The 15,528-nt window shown below is 43.5% G+C and overlaps 1 protein-coding gene across 1 annotated transcript in view; it reads left to right on the top strand.

Annotated features, from left to right (window-relative positions):
- The window catches only part of LOC310825650 (V-type proton ATPase subunit S1-like), a 45,105-nt gene that overhangs the window by 26,003 nt on the left and 3,574 nt on the right, over positions 1-15,528 (top strand). The window contains exons 7-8 of the mRNA XM_083699558.1: positions 8,215-8,462; positions 12,463-12,516. Coding sequence (XP_083555684.1) covers positions 8,215-8,462; positions 12,463-12,516 — 302 coding nt within the window. The remainder of the gene's footprint in view (positions 1-8,214; positions 8,463-12,462; positions 12,517-15,528) is intronic.

The raw sequence follows: 15,528 nt of genomic DNA, 5'->3' as shown, positions 1-15,528 counted from the left end.
ATAAAAACATAATAAAACGTCCAACATTAAAAATTTCCCAATACGGGGATGCCTTCTGATGTCTTCTAAAAATAGTGTAGTTCTTTATCTCCTTGACATCTGCTGGGAGGGCGTTCCACAGGGTAGACACCACTGCTGAGAAGGCCCTCTGCCTGGTTCCCTGTAACTTCACTTCTCACTGTGAGGGAACTGCCAGAAGACCCTTGTAGCTGGACCTCAGTGTCCGAGCTGAATGATGGTGGTGGAGACACGCCTTCAGGTATACTAGGACGAGGGCTGAAAAGGTCAGCAGGAACTATTTGAATTGTGCTCGGAAACGTACTAGGAGCCAGTGAAGATCCTTTAGGACCAGTGTTATATGGTCCTGGCAGTCACTCCTAGTTACCAGTCTAGCTGACACATTCTGGATTAGTTGTAGTTTCCGGGCCACCTTCAAAGGACATTTGCACATTGCAGTAGTGCAAGCGGGAGATAACCAGAGCATGCACCACTCTGACGAAACAGTCTGCGGGCAGTCTGGTAGAAAGCTTCTGTGGTACTGATAGACAGCTTCTGTGGACACAGAGTTGACCTGTGCCTCCCTGGACAGCTCTGGGTCTAAAATGACTCCCAGGTTGCGTACCTGGTCCTTTAGGGGCACAGTTACCCCATCAGGATCAAGGAGTCCCCCATACCTGTCCCCCAAAACAGTATTTCTATCTTGTCAAATTCAACCTCAATCCATTGGGGGCTGGGGTTGCCACTGTGATTCCACTCCATCTGAATGTACATGGTTGTCTGAACCAGGTTGCAAGGTATTCCTGAAAGAATAGTATGTGGTTGTTTGGCCAGGTCCAGCTCATAGTAAGCATGCAGAACAAGAAAAACCCAGACTGCAATGCCTCCGGATTCCAGTATTGAAAAGAAAATGATGGCATTGCCTCATGACGCATGGTGGAACAAAACTTTAAGCACTGCAGCCAGGCGCTGAAAGGGCATCAGTATTGTGAGGTTTTCACAATATTAAATAACGATTCAATCACCTGTAGACAAAGATGACATTCTCACAATGCAAAATTGCTTGGAAAAGTCATCGTGCTTTCTGCACGCCAAGATTAAAATCTTGAGCATGCTGGCTCATGAATAGGCCTCGTTGGAGGCAGCAGAACTTCCTTCTGAGTAAACAAGCTTAGACTCAGGTCACCAAAGTTGTTAACACAAACCATGCTCCCCCCACAAAAAACCCCCAGGGAAAAAAGCATGAGCTTTCCCTCAGTACCACACAAAATTCTGTTTTCAAGGAAGTGATGAGAGGCACTATGCGCAGGCATGGGTGAAAGGATGTACTTCCCAGATCCCCCACCTGAGAAAAGTCGCACTCATTTATTACTGCAGCAGTTATTTTTTGCAGCTTTACACAGTTGCAAAGCATGTACAAGCCATGGCGTTAGCCAGAGAGGCCTCTAATGATTTGTTACCGGCTGTGATCAAAGTCACCCATGAATGTGAAAGAGTGCATTTTTCAGAAGGAGCACATTTCCTGAAAGTTTCATTTCATCTTTGCGAAAAGTCAAAGAGCCCATTCCAGTTTCAACAAGTTAAGCTGAATCCTGTTTTGAAAATACGGTGCCTGCTGTGCACTTGTAAATGCAACCACTGCCTCAATTTTCTCTACTTTCTTCTTGTGAATAGGCTCTAATCTAAGGCTCGCCAGCATCCTCCTGGCTCGTTGATCCATACAGACTGCTGCAATTTCATTTCCTTGTGGCTCAAGTCCTCTGCTTTTATGGATGTGCGCTCTCACCTAAATGCTGATTCCTATACATTGCCACGCCAATCATGTCTTTCCATGCAACAATCTTTTTCTAAAAGGGTATCTTCCGCAGAATCTGGAGTTTTTAAGGCTGCATATTGTTAGCTTTAAGACCATACGTACATTTTTTTGAAGGGAGATATCAATCTTTAATTATTATTTTCTTTCATATTCCAAATGCTCTTCAGGTTCAGCGTGTTGATTTTAACGGTACAAAGAGGTAGCTTGTAGGAATAAGAAGACAAACTTTGCATTCTGTTTGGCTAAGCAAAAGGAAATTGCAAGTAACTACCTGAAAGACATAAGGGACACGGGTGGTGCTGTGGGTAAAACCTCAGCGCCTAGGACTTGCTGATCGCATGGTCGGTGGTTCGAATCCCCACGGCAGGGTGCGCTCCCATCGTTCGGTCCCAGCGCCTGCCAACCTAGCAGTTCGAAAGCACCCTCGGGTGCAAGTAGATAAATAGGGACCGCTTACCATCGGGAAGGTAAACGGCGTTCTGTGTGCTGCGCTGGCTCGCCAGATGCAGCTTGTCACGCTGGCCATGTGACGCGGAAGTGTCTGCGGACAGCGCTGGCTCCCGGCCTATAGAGTGAGATGAGCGCACAACCCTAGAGTCTGGCAAGACTGGCCCGTACGGGCAGGGGTACCTTTACCTTTACCTGAAAGACATATACCTCTCTCTGTTTTAGCTGTTCAGTCCCCAGTTCCCTCACCACAGTAAGCCACAGTTAACTTATCTGGAATATTTTGCTTCTTTCCACTGGTGCAAGGAGGAAACCAAACTGATCCCTGGATTAGTCTTATATCCAAAACCACTGGTTTTGATTTGTTTCACTTTAACCAACAACAATCAGTTACAAGCCCAAAACAAGTCTTGCTCCAGATCATGGTTTGTTGGGAGAACAGCAAACCATGATTCCTGAATCAGACACAATGCTAAGCCACTTTGTTTCTTCCCATCTCTAATGGGAAGGAGCCAGTTGCACATGACTGGCTTATGCAGTATAAGTAGGGATTGGTGAATAGGTCAATACCTCCCAGTTTCTCCTTTTTCTAACCTTCACTTCTCCACGTTTCTGTATCAGCTTGCAGTTTTTGTTTTGGAAGGGAAAATATCTCATGAACATTCACCAGCATTTTTGTGTGAATTTCTCCTACTGTACTCGAATCTGCATGCGATTTTCCTGACTATACACATTTTTGCAAACCAATCTCCTCTAAATACATATTGCCTTTTTGTATGCTATTTTTAACTACTACATGCATTTATGTACACACTTTACCATAGCATATGCGCTTTTCCACACACTACTTGGCTGGAGAACAGCATTGCAAAATTCAGATAAGTGTTTCGCATTCGGATAATAATTTTGAAGGGTATATGTGTGTTTTGAATTGCAAATGGTTTCAGAAAATGCAGACTTGGTAAGTTTACCTTTAAATATTTCTTCCCCAACTCTAATGTGTTGACATGCCCTCATGTTTAGAAATCACCATATATAAATTCTCAGCCAATATCCCTCCTCATTTCCACTTCCAGCCTTTCTCATTTCCCAAGCTGTTCTTGTATTGGCAATGTTTATTTTTCACAGAGATTTTTTAAAAGTCCTTTCAAATACAATGCTTGGCAGAGGCATTCTTTCACAAATTTAGTGCTATATTTCATTTTCTAGTTACCTATTAATTCACCTATCCACCTATAACCCCCAATGTCATGGGGGCACATGTCTAGTAGTGCATGGCAGTTCTCGGTTTTCTGCATATATTTCAAAGACATTAACTCCCATCCCCTAGTTTTTGCTTTCAGCTAGCTAGTAACATCCAATAATTACATACAGAGAGATGAGTAGGTATTAACATCAGTTTCCATGGAAAGTCAGAGACGTTTTTCCTCACACGCTTTTGTTGCCCATATTTTTCACTCTTGTGCAGAGCTGCCAGTAGGCCTGAAAAGACATGTCTTTTTGTGAACTGTTTTGAAAGGTTTTGTAACGTATAAATCTCCAGTTGTCATTCCATTTATTCTGACAATCTCCAGTGCTTTGAAAGATAGGCTACATATAATTTGGCCACCTTTAACTATGCCCTCTCTCAATTTTAATATCCCACTTAAGGTGTTATAACTGTTGCCCCTTTATCAAAACTCAAGGAACCACTAGAAAGAAAGAAATATATAAACTACGCCATAAAATGGTCCCTCTTGTTCATTTTTGCATTTATTGCCCACTCTGTGAATATTGTGTCTTCATTAACCCTCAGAATAGAAGCCAGAAATTAGTGTATCATCAATTCCTGTATCATCATGATTTCATCTGATCTCAACAGCAAAGAAAAAGATAGCACCAAGAATGCATAGCCATTGATTTAACATGTGATGAAATAAAAGTATCTCCCTCCACATGTCTTAAAGGACAAAATGCTCTAAAGGGATGTAGCATTTAAAATGAAGGCTTCATAGTAGGGTAGAAGACAAATCCAGTTCGGTTTGCATTTAGAGGTGAGCCTACAAAATCCACACTTTCTGAAACGAGACACAAAGCACAATCCTTCAACATTCTCGCTTCCATGATCTTTGCAGTTCCTTTTTCCAGCCTAGTAATGTGTACAAAATCCCACTAGGGTAAACTGTTGAGATTTCTATTCCACCTTAAGGAGCAGACGTGTAGAACTGTTGCGTGTCACATGTCTGTTTACATTCCAGCACAGCTTGCTGGGAACTTCCATTGTGTGTATAGCTTTTCCTTTTCCTGGTCTTTCTGAGAAAACGAAGAGAGAGATGACATGTTTCTTTGTCCTGATTTATGATTAATAAATCTGTAGTTATAGTATGCTTTCACAAGCCTCACGCCTATTTTGTGTGCGCATTTCGATCTGCTGATAGTGTGCCCTAGCTTTGAAGCCCGGGTCACTGATTTACATTGGAGCAGAGGCCGATGGGTCTTCGCAGCGGACGGCTAGAAGGAGATGGTCCAGCTGGCCTCCTAGCCCTCTGCATGTTGACATAAACATGTATATATTAATAAAAAGGGCATATAGTTAGGGAACTTGTTTTGTAAAAATGTGTATATCAGGGGGGTGCACTATAATGCTGGCAATTTTTCCTGAGGAATAATAATAATTTAAAAATTGCAAACAGATGTGGAAGTGAATTTAGGATTAGAAAAAAGAAGCCGAGAGAAACTTAAGTCGACAAAGTAACCCATGCCTACTTCGTAGCATTTCAGAGGGTTGCATGAAATCAAATTCTTTTTCTTACTTTTGCAAAATAATGCTAATCATCCTCACTAGTTGTCAAATGGGGCTTCAGTATTGAGAGGCATTGGGTTCACCTGCCTATGAAGAAAGCAGAGGTGGGTTTATAGACAGAGAGAGCACCCCTCCCCAGATCTGCAGGTAAATCCTAGCTTTTCTTCTCTCTCTCTCTCTCTCTCTCTCTCTCTCTCTCTTTCTTTCTTTCTTTCTTTCTACCTGCTCCCAAAACTCTTTGAGGACAAGTGATGCATATGGAGCTCAGGCAGCAGTGGAAAAAAACATTCCCAAAATGACTGCATTTCATTTCTGTATATTGCAGCCACAAGAAGGCTCCATCAGGACCATAGTGTATGGGTTAAGCCTTTCCTTCCCTGTGACCATAATGACTAAAATGATTGCCTCTCAAAGTTATTATTCCCTTCCCCCAGAAATGTTTGCTCCTAAATTTGCTGACGATAACTCATGTTTGAGCAGCAGCGGCATATTGTGGCTTTCAAATGGTGGTAGTACTTTTGTGCAACAGCCGGGTTGTTCTAGAAGAGCCATTGTATACTGCAGCTACAGGGAACCGAATCTGACTAGAGCCTTCGCTCCTCCACTCTCTTGAGTCGGCTTTGACCTACCCACCTGTCTATCACCTGAGGTCACCATGACACCTATTTGTTTTTGCATAGCACTGTACACAGAAGTCCGGATGATCGGCTGATAGTTGATCATATATGATCATATGCATGTACAACTACCAGACTTTTAGAAGATATCTGAAGGCAGCCCTGTTTAGGGAAGCTATTAATGTTTGATGGACTATTGTATTTTAAAATTCTGTTGGGAGCCGCCCAGAGTGGCTGGGGAAACCCAGCCAGATGGGCGGGGTATAAATAATAATTTATTTATTTATTTATTTATTAGATGGTAAGTGTAGGGCAGGTGTTTGTGGCATGGCCAAAATGGCCTCTCGGGAGTAATCGTAAAGTTTACCAGATCTATGTGCATTGGTGTCCTCCTCTTCTGAAGAAGCATGATGAAAACTGCAGCCATGCTATGTTGTGCAGCTTAAATTCTGCTAACTTCAGTGAGCAGCTTGTGTGTGGGATTCCAGCCAGCACCGCTAGTTAATCAAAAGTTTGCCCGAGAGGCTGCATTTATCCCTTTGTAATCAAATAGCACAAATCAAAAAGAAGATTAAGCCCTGATTATTGTCATGCTGTGCTTTGAAAATAAGTTTCAGTCTACCATTGTCTGCCTTGTTTTTGTGAAATCAAAATTACTGATTGCCAGCACAGCAGTAATGAAGATGGCAAAGAAGTACCGCTTATGTGTTATCCTGCGAAATGATGATTTTGACATAGTGAAGAACATGCAGAACTGCGCCTGGAACCTCTAGTTTGGGTACCTAATCATCACATGCACTGACAGTGATTCAGCAATGACCTGAACAGAGCTGCCATCTTCTCCAGTTGCTTGAGGGGGCCCAACATGACATCCTGACATCATGCTTGTGGTGTCATGTGATGTCACAAGGAGCCAAGGAGCAGAACTGAACACCCACTGAACATTGAGGGGGTCCAACCCCCTGAAAAAACATGAGGGGAGGGCATGAGCAAAAGATTCCCAGAGCAATCCTATATAGATTTAGTCAGGTGTCAATCTCACCCAGTGCAACTGGGAAATGTACGCAGGATTTCAGCCTTAGAAAGGAAGGGGATAAATAAAGACAAGACTTGGAGTCTGAATGGTGCAGCTAGACTTTTCCCATAGAAAGGTGCCAGGTACATTCTGCTTTAGGCAGCAAAATTCCTTGAGCGGGCACTATTTTATCTGGATAGGTTCAAACAGGCATCTCAGTATTGCATATCCAGTTGGAGTGGCCACATAAACACTAAACTCTCTCCCTGACTTCCAACCAAACACACACACACACACACACACACACACACACACACACACTCTATAGGACGTTGTGCTAAGTATTGTGAACATCACTTTCACAAGATGAATTCCTCTATCGTCCTCTCTGCTGCAGCCAATCAGAAAATTTAAGGAGAAAAAGTTTGTGTAGGGATGCAAAACACTTGGATTTGGCAGGAATGTGCCCTTAGCAGAAATAGCCAAGAATTTAATCTCCTGCTTATTGATGCTTCCTGCATAATCCGCACAGCTTTCACTTTTTCGAACGATTTGTTCCCTTAGGTTATACCTGTGTTCAAGGAAAAGTTGTGTTAAAACTTGCTCTCATTCTCTTATCTGGGTAGCTATTTAACCAGACTCTTCGTACTCAGCCAGGATTACTCAGTGCTAGCTATTGCAGAAATTTAAATATGCATCATATACATTCACACATTTGCCAGGGATCTTATTTTAATCTGGTTACGTGGCTACTCACTTCACTTTTGCATGCCATATAATTCAATAAGAAGAAGTTTCATGTAATGATTTTATGTTTAATTGTTTTATTGAAGGGTGGGATACTTCTGGCTAAACCTTGCTAGAGGAGTTGTGGCGCAGCTTTTGGATTCCTGAAAACCTGTTCTTGACTTCATTCTTTCTCCAAAATCAAAGTATTCCCCATAGCTCAGTCATCAGTTCCTCCTACAAAATCTTATTTCTGTTATTAGCATTATGATTCTCCCCAGACAACGTGCTAGCCCCAGTATCCCTTAACATACAGACAATTGATTAAACACAGTATAATTTAGTCTTCATAACCTTTTCCTTGTGCGAAATAAAACGGCTACACTTTGGGAGGAAGAAGAGAGATTAATTTTTTTAATTAAAAAGTGAAATCCTTAACGCTTTTCTTTGCGATATATTGCTTTCTTAAAGGGAACGTTTTATTCCTTAAAATACCACATTCTGGCAATAATAGTTGCAACTGTTGTTGTTGGCACCCGTCTGTCTCGAGAGACAATGGAGTGCACCTGCAGGGGTGAAAAACTGCTGTGTTAATAGCACCAAAGTGACCTCCCTGAGGCACAAGTCTGGGCAGTGCATATAGAGGTCCTGGGCTGCCCAGATGTCAATACCCCCACTTTCGGCCTTGCTGATGTGATCCAAAGGAAAGCAGAGCAATACGATCAGCATGTGAACCGCCAGCTTTGACTCAGTATCTGTGTTTCACCTCAAGGTTTTGTTTTCTGCTGAAATAATCTGCAGAATTCTCTTTTAGGTACCAGTGGGACCTGATGTAGAATGGCAGAATAGAAGGCACCTAATGTCTGTTGAAAAACAAGAAGCTAATCTGTATGCCCCAATAAATATAACCAATGGAACAGGCCCCAATGCCACGTGCATCCTTTTTTATGCCACAGATTTAAACTTTACAGCCGATGGCACTGTCATGAATCTAACCCATCGCACATTTGAATCTCACGAAGTGGATACCAGCAATTCCGCTTGTTCGGGGACCAATGCCACGTGAGTAGCCTGACTTTCACTACTAATTGTCTTTCATGGTACATTGACTGAGGAAGCTGATTTTTTTTTTTTTGTTCCCAGATAGGATTACCATTTAGCTTAGCCAAGACTTGAAATCAAAGTCCTAGAAAGATCAGATTAAGGTACAGTCATGAAATTGCATAGCTCTCATAGCTTTGGTTATCTCTGTTCTTATGCATTTTAAGTGTCCAAAATGCTTTACAAGCCTTCTTATTAATTTACTCCACGAAGTAGGCTATTAACTACTTTGCAGCTGGAGAACTGAGGCTGTCAACTTGCTAAAAATTAGAGATGGACAAGCTTTCCCCAGCAAATACCTTTTTGAACCCACTGACAGCCAGCCTTGCTCATTAAGATGTAGATGTTTTTGGTACAGCCTAAAGATATAAAACTTGCAGTTAACGGATTTCCCCCCCTGTTCAGTTTTCAAGAGAAACAGAATTTTGGGAGGAAATGATAGTTTTTCAATATTTTACAGATCAAAAGTGACTTTCCTGCATTAGAAACATAGTATATATTATGTATAACTTGATTTGCCATTAAATGACCATCTTTGTAACATTTAAAGCACGGTTTATTCGGACAATATTTACAAGTTGAATTAATTCCTTTCCATTTTGGTTACAAATGGAACTACAAGCTGTAGGACTGGAAAGAACCTAGTCTCTCATTGGTTTTACCAGTTCATGAGGAACATGCAAAGCACAATAGAAGCAGGAGAAACCATCAGCATTATAGGAAAAGGAAAAGGAAACTATGTATTTGGGGGGGGGGGAAGAATAATTCTGAAATACTCAGAAAATTATGATGTCTCCTCCAGTGTTCCATAATGCATAAAGCATTTATTTCCACAAAAGGGTCTGGAAAAAGGAGGGAGGAGCACCTGGTTTATATGCAGAAAGTCCCAATTTCAGTAGGGCTGTGAATAAAATCTGCTCCTGGAGAGCAACTCCCAGTTAGTGAAGACAATACTGAACTTGATGGACCAATGGCCTGGCTTACAATATTTTTATGTAGTAAACAGCTGTTTTCAGCTCTATGGGAACAAATAAACAGGGCATGGTTTTGATGGGGAGAAGATCTATCTAACCCCCCTGACCACAGGTGGTCTGACCTAATGGGGTGCTGCAATAGGGATGCTCAGGCCATTGTCTGTACCTCTCCCATCATTCTCACACTTGGCATATGTGTGGAAAGGCTGTATGCAGATACTCAGCTATGTCAGTATCCCATGTATTCCTGTGCCATTCACAGGCATCGTATTATTATTATTTATTCATTTTCTATACCACCCTTCATCTAAAGATCACAGGGCGCTTTACAATATAAAAACACAAAAATGCATGCCATAATAACAAACAGAAACAATAACTCCTGTCCATATATATCACAACACTGTAGGAATGACACCTGTGTCAATGTTGGCTTCATTTTGTTGATGTGGATTTGGTACCCCAAACGTCGTCATCCTCTAAAATGTGGCACCTCGTATTCTGAGCTTTTTGAAACCAAAACCAGAATTCCACATGCATTCTGATACGCATCCAAACTTTTGTATGAATTGTGGTCCTTATTCAGTGGCGTTGCGTCCTTTATTGTGCCCGGGGCACGTGAGTGCACCAGGTGGGTCCAGGGGCTGGGCGTGGAGGGTGGACAAAACCCGCTGAACCATCCGAACCCTAGCCCGCTGCCAGTGCCAGGTGGGCATGGGGCATGGAGGGTTCTTGGGGCCACGCTGTGCTGCCGCCCACCCACCAGCACAGAGGGAACCTGGCAGACCGATGTGGGCCAGGGGTGCAGCAACAAGACTGGGCTCTGGGGCCCAGAGACCCCCAGTGGCAGGCAGGGCAGGGATTGTGAAATTCAACGTCCGGTACACTTCCACTGCGACTCAGTGTTGTCCCTGCATTTAGCAGAGACTGCGCACAGCGGTGTGTGTTCTGTGTGGAGATATTTCAAGCATGCAGAAAAGACTCTGTACGCAGCTTCTTTCCTAATCTAAGAAGCGTTTATTTACAGCAGCAATTAATCAGCAATCCGGGAGAAAACAGCAACATGCTGGCTCTTTCAGTCGAAAGTAATCTCGCATAACAAAGCAGACAAAACCCCCGTATGTGGGCACACCCCCCCCCCCCCAGCATCAGGACGCACACTCTGAGCTATTAACCCTATAAGCTCTGGGTCTCCTCACAGGGATCCCTGTGTGGGGGTACCTGACTCACATCTTCTCAAAACCATGTCCCCGAGGCTACAACCCCCTGGCCTTCCCCATGCTATGCCCCTGTCCTTATTCATATCAGTGCAAGAGCCAATTGTGCAAAGAAATCTGTACATGGACTACCCATTCCTTTTGGTTCAGCCAAGAAATACCATGCCTTAAATCTCGGGCCGCCACAGCTTGTCACTCCTCAAACCAAACACAGCGAGCAAGCCATTCCTTGTGTTCCATGCTCAGATAGGTAGGTCAGTGGTAGGGTGTGCAGCTAGATCACAGATCCCTGTGAAGCCCTGTGTGTGTGTGTGTGTGTGTGTGTGTGTGTGTGTGTATTCTTCTGAATTCTTCTCTTATGTCAGGGAGCCTGTGCATTACATTGGCCTAGGCCTGTCATTTCCCATTGAAACAAGGAGCATTTCCCTAGCGAATAAAGAGGAGCGTGAACTTCAGAACACACAGGGTACTTTCCCTTCGAAGTACATACCGTATTTTTCGCTCCATAAGGTACACCTGATCATAAGGCGCACCTAGTTTCTAGAGGGGGAATTAAAGAAAAAAAATATTATTTAAAGGGAGCGCTGAGCAGAGCCTGTATGCATCCCAGGCTCTGCTCAGCACTCCCTTTCACAAGCCGCATAGTGTGTGTGTGGCTCTTGGGGGCTTTTCCTCGAGGAGGGAGAAGGGCAGCCCGTCAGAAGCCCCCACCTCCCACAAAAGCCCACAGGAGCCATGCACCCTTTAAAGAGAGCACTGCTTTTGGGGGCTTTTCTCTGAGGAGGGAGAAGGGACTGACGCAGCCAGTCAGTCCCTTCTCCCACCTCATAGAAAAGCCCGCAGGAGCCGCTCACTCTTTAAAGGGTGCATGGCTCCTGTGGGCTTTTCTATGAGGTGGGAGAAGGGACTGGTGCTGCCAATCAGTCCCTTCTCCCTCCTGGGGAAAAGCCCCCAAGAGCCGCACGGAGCTTGTGTGCGGCTCTTGGGGCTTTTCCCACCTGCCTCCCCCCTGCATTCGCTCCATAAGACGAACACACATTTCCCCTTGCTTTTTAGAAGGGAAAAAGTGTGTCTTGCGGAGCAAAAAATACGGTATCTCCTCCCAGAGAGCTGCTATTTCAGAGCGAAAAACACTGTAGGACCTTTTTGTGCCCCATTTCCAAACTCTTTCTCATCAAGCCAGATTTGTGTCCAGATCCATTATTTTCATGGAAAAGAAGAAGAAAGCTAATAAGCAGTTCAGCTTGTATGTATGCATGAGGTGCAAAAAAGAGAATTGTGCCAACATATAGCTGCTTCTTTTGTCTTCCTTTCATTGTTCCTTTCCAAGAGAATAATTATGCATGACTTCTATTCATCCACATGTCTTCTCTTACTGCCGCGCTCTCTCCTTCCCTGTGCCCTCATTTTATTCAAATGTCTTGGTCCCCACAACCACCACCACGATCAAAACTCCCATTAACATTACGCAAGGCAATAATTTCATTGTAAGGTGTCGTTGCGGGGAATCCTTGCCACCACTTAAATTTAAGTGAGCTGTAAATAACGCCATAGATCAAGGTCTTCAATATAGTCCCCCTTTTGTTTGAAAGGGAGATAAGGAAACAGCTTTCTGCTCTGCATTATTTTCTGCTCTGCCATCTCTTTGTCTTTACCTACCAATTTAGATGTGCTCCTATTTTTTAAAGAAATAATGAAAAAGGTTCATATGAAAATTATATGATGTAACATTTTCTTGCATTTCTCCCTCCTCCCCGACCCCCTTGTCAGGTTGTCGTTAAAATACACCAACCCTGTGAAGGGCATTGAGAGTCTGGAAATCAGGTATGTTTATGAATTGATTTACTTACACAATTTTTAAAATGAATGTTGAGGTACTTTCCACTTACAGAATGGGACATCCTCTTATCTCTCCGCAAGTCTACAAAATCCCAGGCAAACAGAAACTAATGGCGATAGTCTACCCACTATTGCTTGTATTCAAGTTTTATTCATGATTAAGACTTGTGATGATTAGTCCAAATATCATTGTACCGGTTGTGGAAACATGGAAGCAGGGCTGTGAGGAAGACCTGCTGGGTGGTTATATCTGCAATGGAGCCAGGTGATGTAGCATACAAACAAATGCCCTGTATACCTGGAGGAGCATCTCCACCCCCATCATTCAGCCAGGACACTGAGGTCCAGCACTGAGGGTCTTCTGGCAGTTCACTCACTGTGAGAAGTGAAGTTGCCGGGAACCAGGCAGAGGGCCTTCATGTCAGTGGCACCCTCCCATCAGATGTCAAGGACATAAATAACTGTATACAGTGGTACCTCAGGTTACAGACGCTTCAGGTTACAGACGCTTCAGGTTACAGACACCGCTAACCCAGAAATAGTACCTCGGGTTAAGAACTTTACCTCAGGATGAGAAAAAAAAATCACGTGGTGGCAGTGCAGCAGCAGCCGGAGGCCCCATTAGCTAAAGTGGTACTTCAGGTTGAGAACAGTTTCAGGTTAAGAATGGACCTCCAGAACGAATTAAGTTCTTAACCTGAGGTACCACTGTACAACTTTTAGAAGACATCTGAAGGCAGCCCCATATTGGAAATTCTTTAATGTTTGATGTTTTCTTATGTTTTTATATGTGTTAGAAGCTGCCCAGAGTGGCTGGAGCAACCTAGCCAGATGGGTGGGGTATAAATAACAAAATTATTATTATTATTACTACTACTACTACCACCCAAAGCCAGCGTTTCTTCTTAAATCACTCTGAATAAGGATGTATTTCACTTTATGTTAGTGCCTCTACGTGTCCTGGGTCTTCAACCCTGCCTCAGAAGGTGCCTTAGCAAATGGATTATACGGTACTTCAGGGAAAAGACAGTTTGGGATTGAGGTCAAGCTAGAATGTCTGGCCAGAAATTTGTAACAAGTAATAAAGACCATCTCGGGTATGAGTAAATAGAATAAAACGGAGATGATTTCAAATTAAAAAGCTTAAATCTTTCCTCACTGCGGTTCAGAGTGCTATTAACCGGGCAGCGAATGGTTCACCAAAGTAAGCAATGCTGTATCACAGCCTCTTCCACTAGAATAGCCTCAGGCACCGAGCCAAATGAAAGACTTATAATCAACACAATACGATCCTGGGAAAAATAAGTAAAAAAAATAACCCTCTGCTGACAGACAGGAGAGCTTGTCCATTGCACAACTCACATTGCAAAAAGTATCATGAGCTGTAAACAGGCTCCTCTAAGCTGGAAAACATGATTATTGTGTTATTTATTACAAATCCGCTCTAGCTACCTAGGCTTCCAGTCTGCTGGCCAGGGTGGGGTGGGGAAGCAATTCCATCCCCCTACATGCTCAATCAAGTTATTCCCTTCACATTTAACATACAGTATATGCTCCTCTGTTTTCTGTTAAGAAAAACCTATCGTCCCATTTCTTGATTTGGTATAGACACTGATAATTTCAAAACAGTTGGTGGATTGTGCTTTATTGCATACAATCACATCAAGTCAGTTGAAAAATCCCCCCCAAAAAACAGAGAAGGGGAGAAATGCAACAGCAGCTGAATCAGGCAACCAATGCTGCATGTCTTAGGAACAAAAGAAGTTGCCTTATAGTAAATTAGACTATTAGTTCATTTATCCTACTATAGCCTGCTCTGACTGGCAGTGCCTATCCAGGATCTGAAGGCAGAGGGCTTTCCCAGCATCTCTTACCTGAACCTTTTACTAGAGATGCCTGGAACTGAACCTGAGGCCTTTGCATCATCACCATTATTATTATTATTATTATTATTATTATTATTATTATTATTATTATTATTAGCACCATCCAGCCAGATGGGCAGGGTACAAATAATAAAGTTGTTGTTATTGCGAAACTGCAGGATAGACAACAAGAAATGGGAATCACGTGGCAAGGCCAAAATTGTGCTGCAGTTCTTGCAGGCTTATAAAAGGAGTGCATAAGTGCTGTATTTTTCGTTCTATAAGATGCAGACCATAAGACGAACCTAGTTTTTGGAAGAGGAAAACAAGAAAAAGAATATTCTGAATCCCAGAAGCCAGGACAGCAAGCGGGACCGCTGTGCAGCGATCCCGCTTGCTGCCCTGGCTTCTTGTTTGGCCGCACGCAGCCTCTCCCGGGCAAGGGGAGCCTTCATTCCCTGCCCGAGAGAGGCTGCATGCGGCTAATGCTCCCCCAAGAGCCGTGCTCCCTATAAAGAGAACGGAGGGCTGCCCTTCTCCCTCCTTGGGGAAAAGCCCCCAAGAGCCAGACACACATTCCACACAGCTCTTTAAAGGGAGCGCTGAGCAGAGCCTCCCGCCTGCATTCGCTCCATAAGACGCACACACATTTCCCCTTACTTTTAGGAGGGGAAAAGTGCGTCTTATAGAGCGAAAAATACGGTATTTTCCTCTTCATTCCCGCCTCATGCACATTCTTTCTTGTGCTCGCCTCAACGGCTTTTCAATGAATCTATCCATATTTGTATCCGTATTCACACATGGCCCTTTCCATTAAGGAACAGAAGCCTCTTTTCTTCTTCCCAAGGAGAATCAGCTTGTTCCCTTCTCTCCATTGCCCGTCAGCAGAAAGCTCAAACCCAGAAATTCTGTAGCCTCTCTGTGAGTATATCACAGTATGAACCACTGAACTCTACCCTTGTATCCTTCATTTGCTGTGGCATGCGAGACAACCTTGGGGGTCTCATTTTCGCTGCTAAGCCGAATGGCACGTTTGAAGAGACATCTCTTAAACCCAAATGCGCCTGCTTAATCCTATCTCACGGCCACCCAGTAATTCCTAATGGAAAAGATGCCACGGCAGAATCAATCG

The sequence above is a fragment of the Podarcis gaigeae genome (genome assembly GCF_964106915.1).
Source record: "Podarcis gaigeae genome assembly, chromosome: 10".
Lineage (NCBI taxonomy): Eukaryota > Metazoa > Chordata > Lepidosauria > Squamata > Lacertidae > Podarcis > Podarcis gaigeae.
The sequence above is the reverse complement of the archived record's forward strand: the minus strand, read 5'-3'. Positions and strand labels throughout refer to the sequence as shown.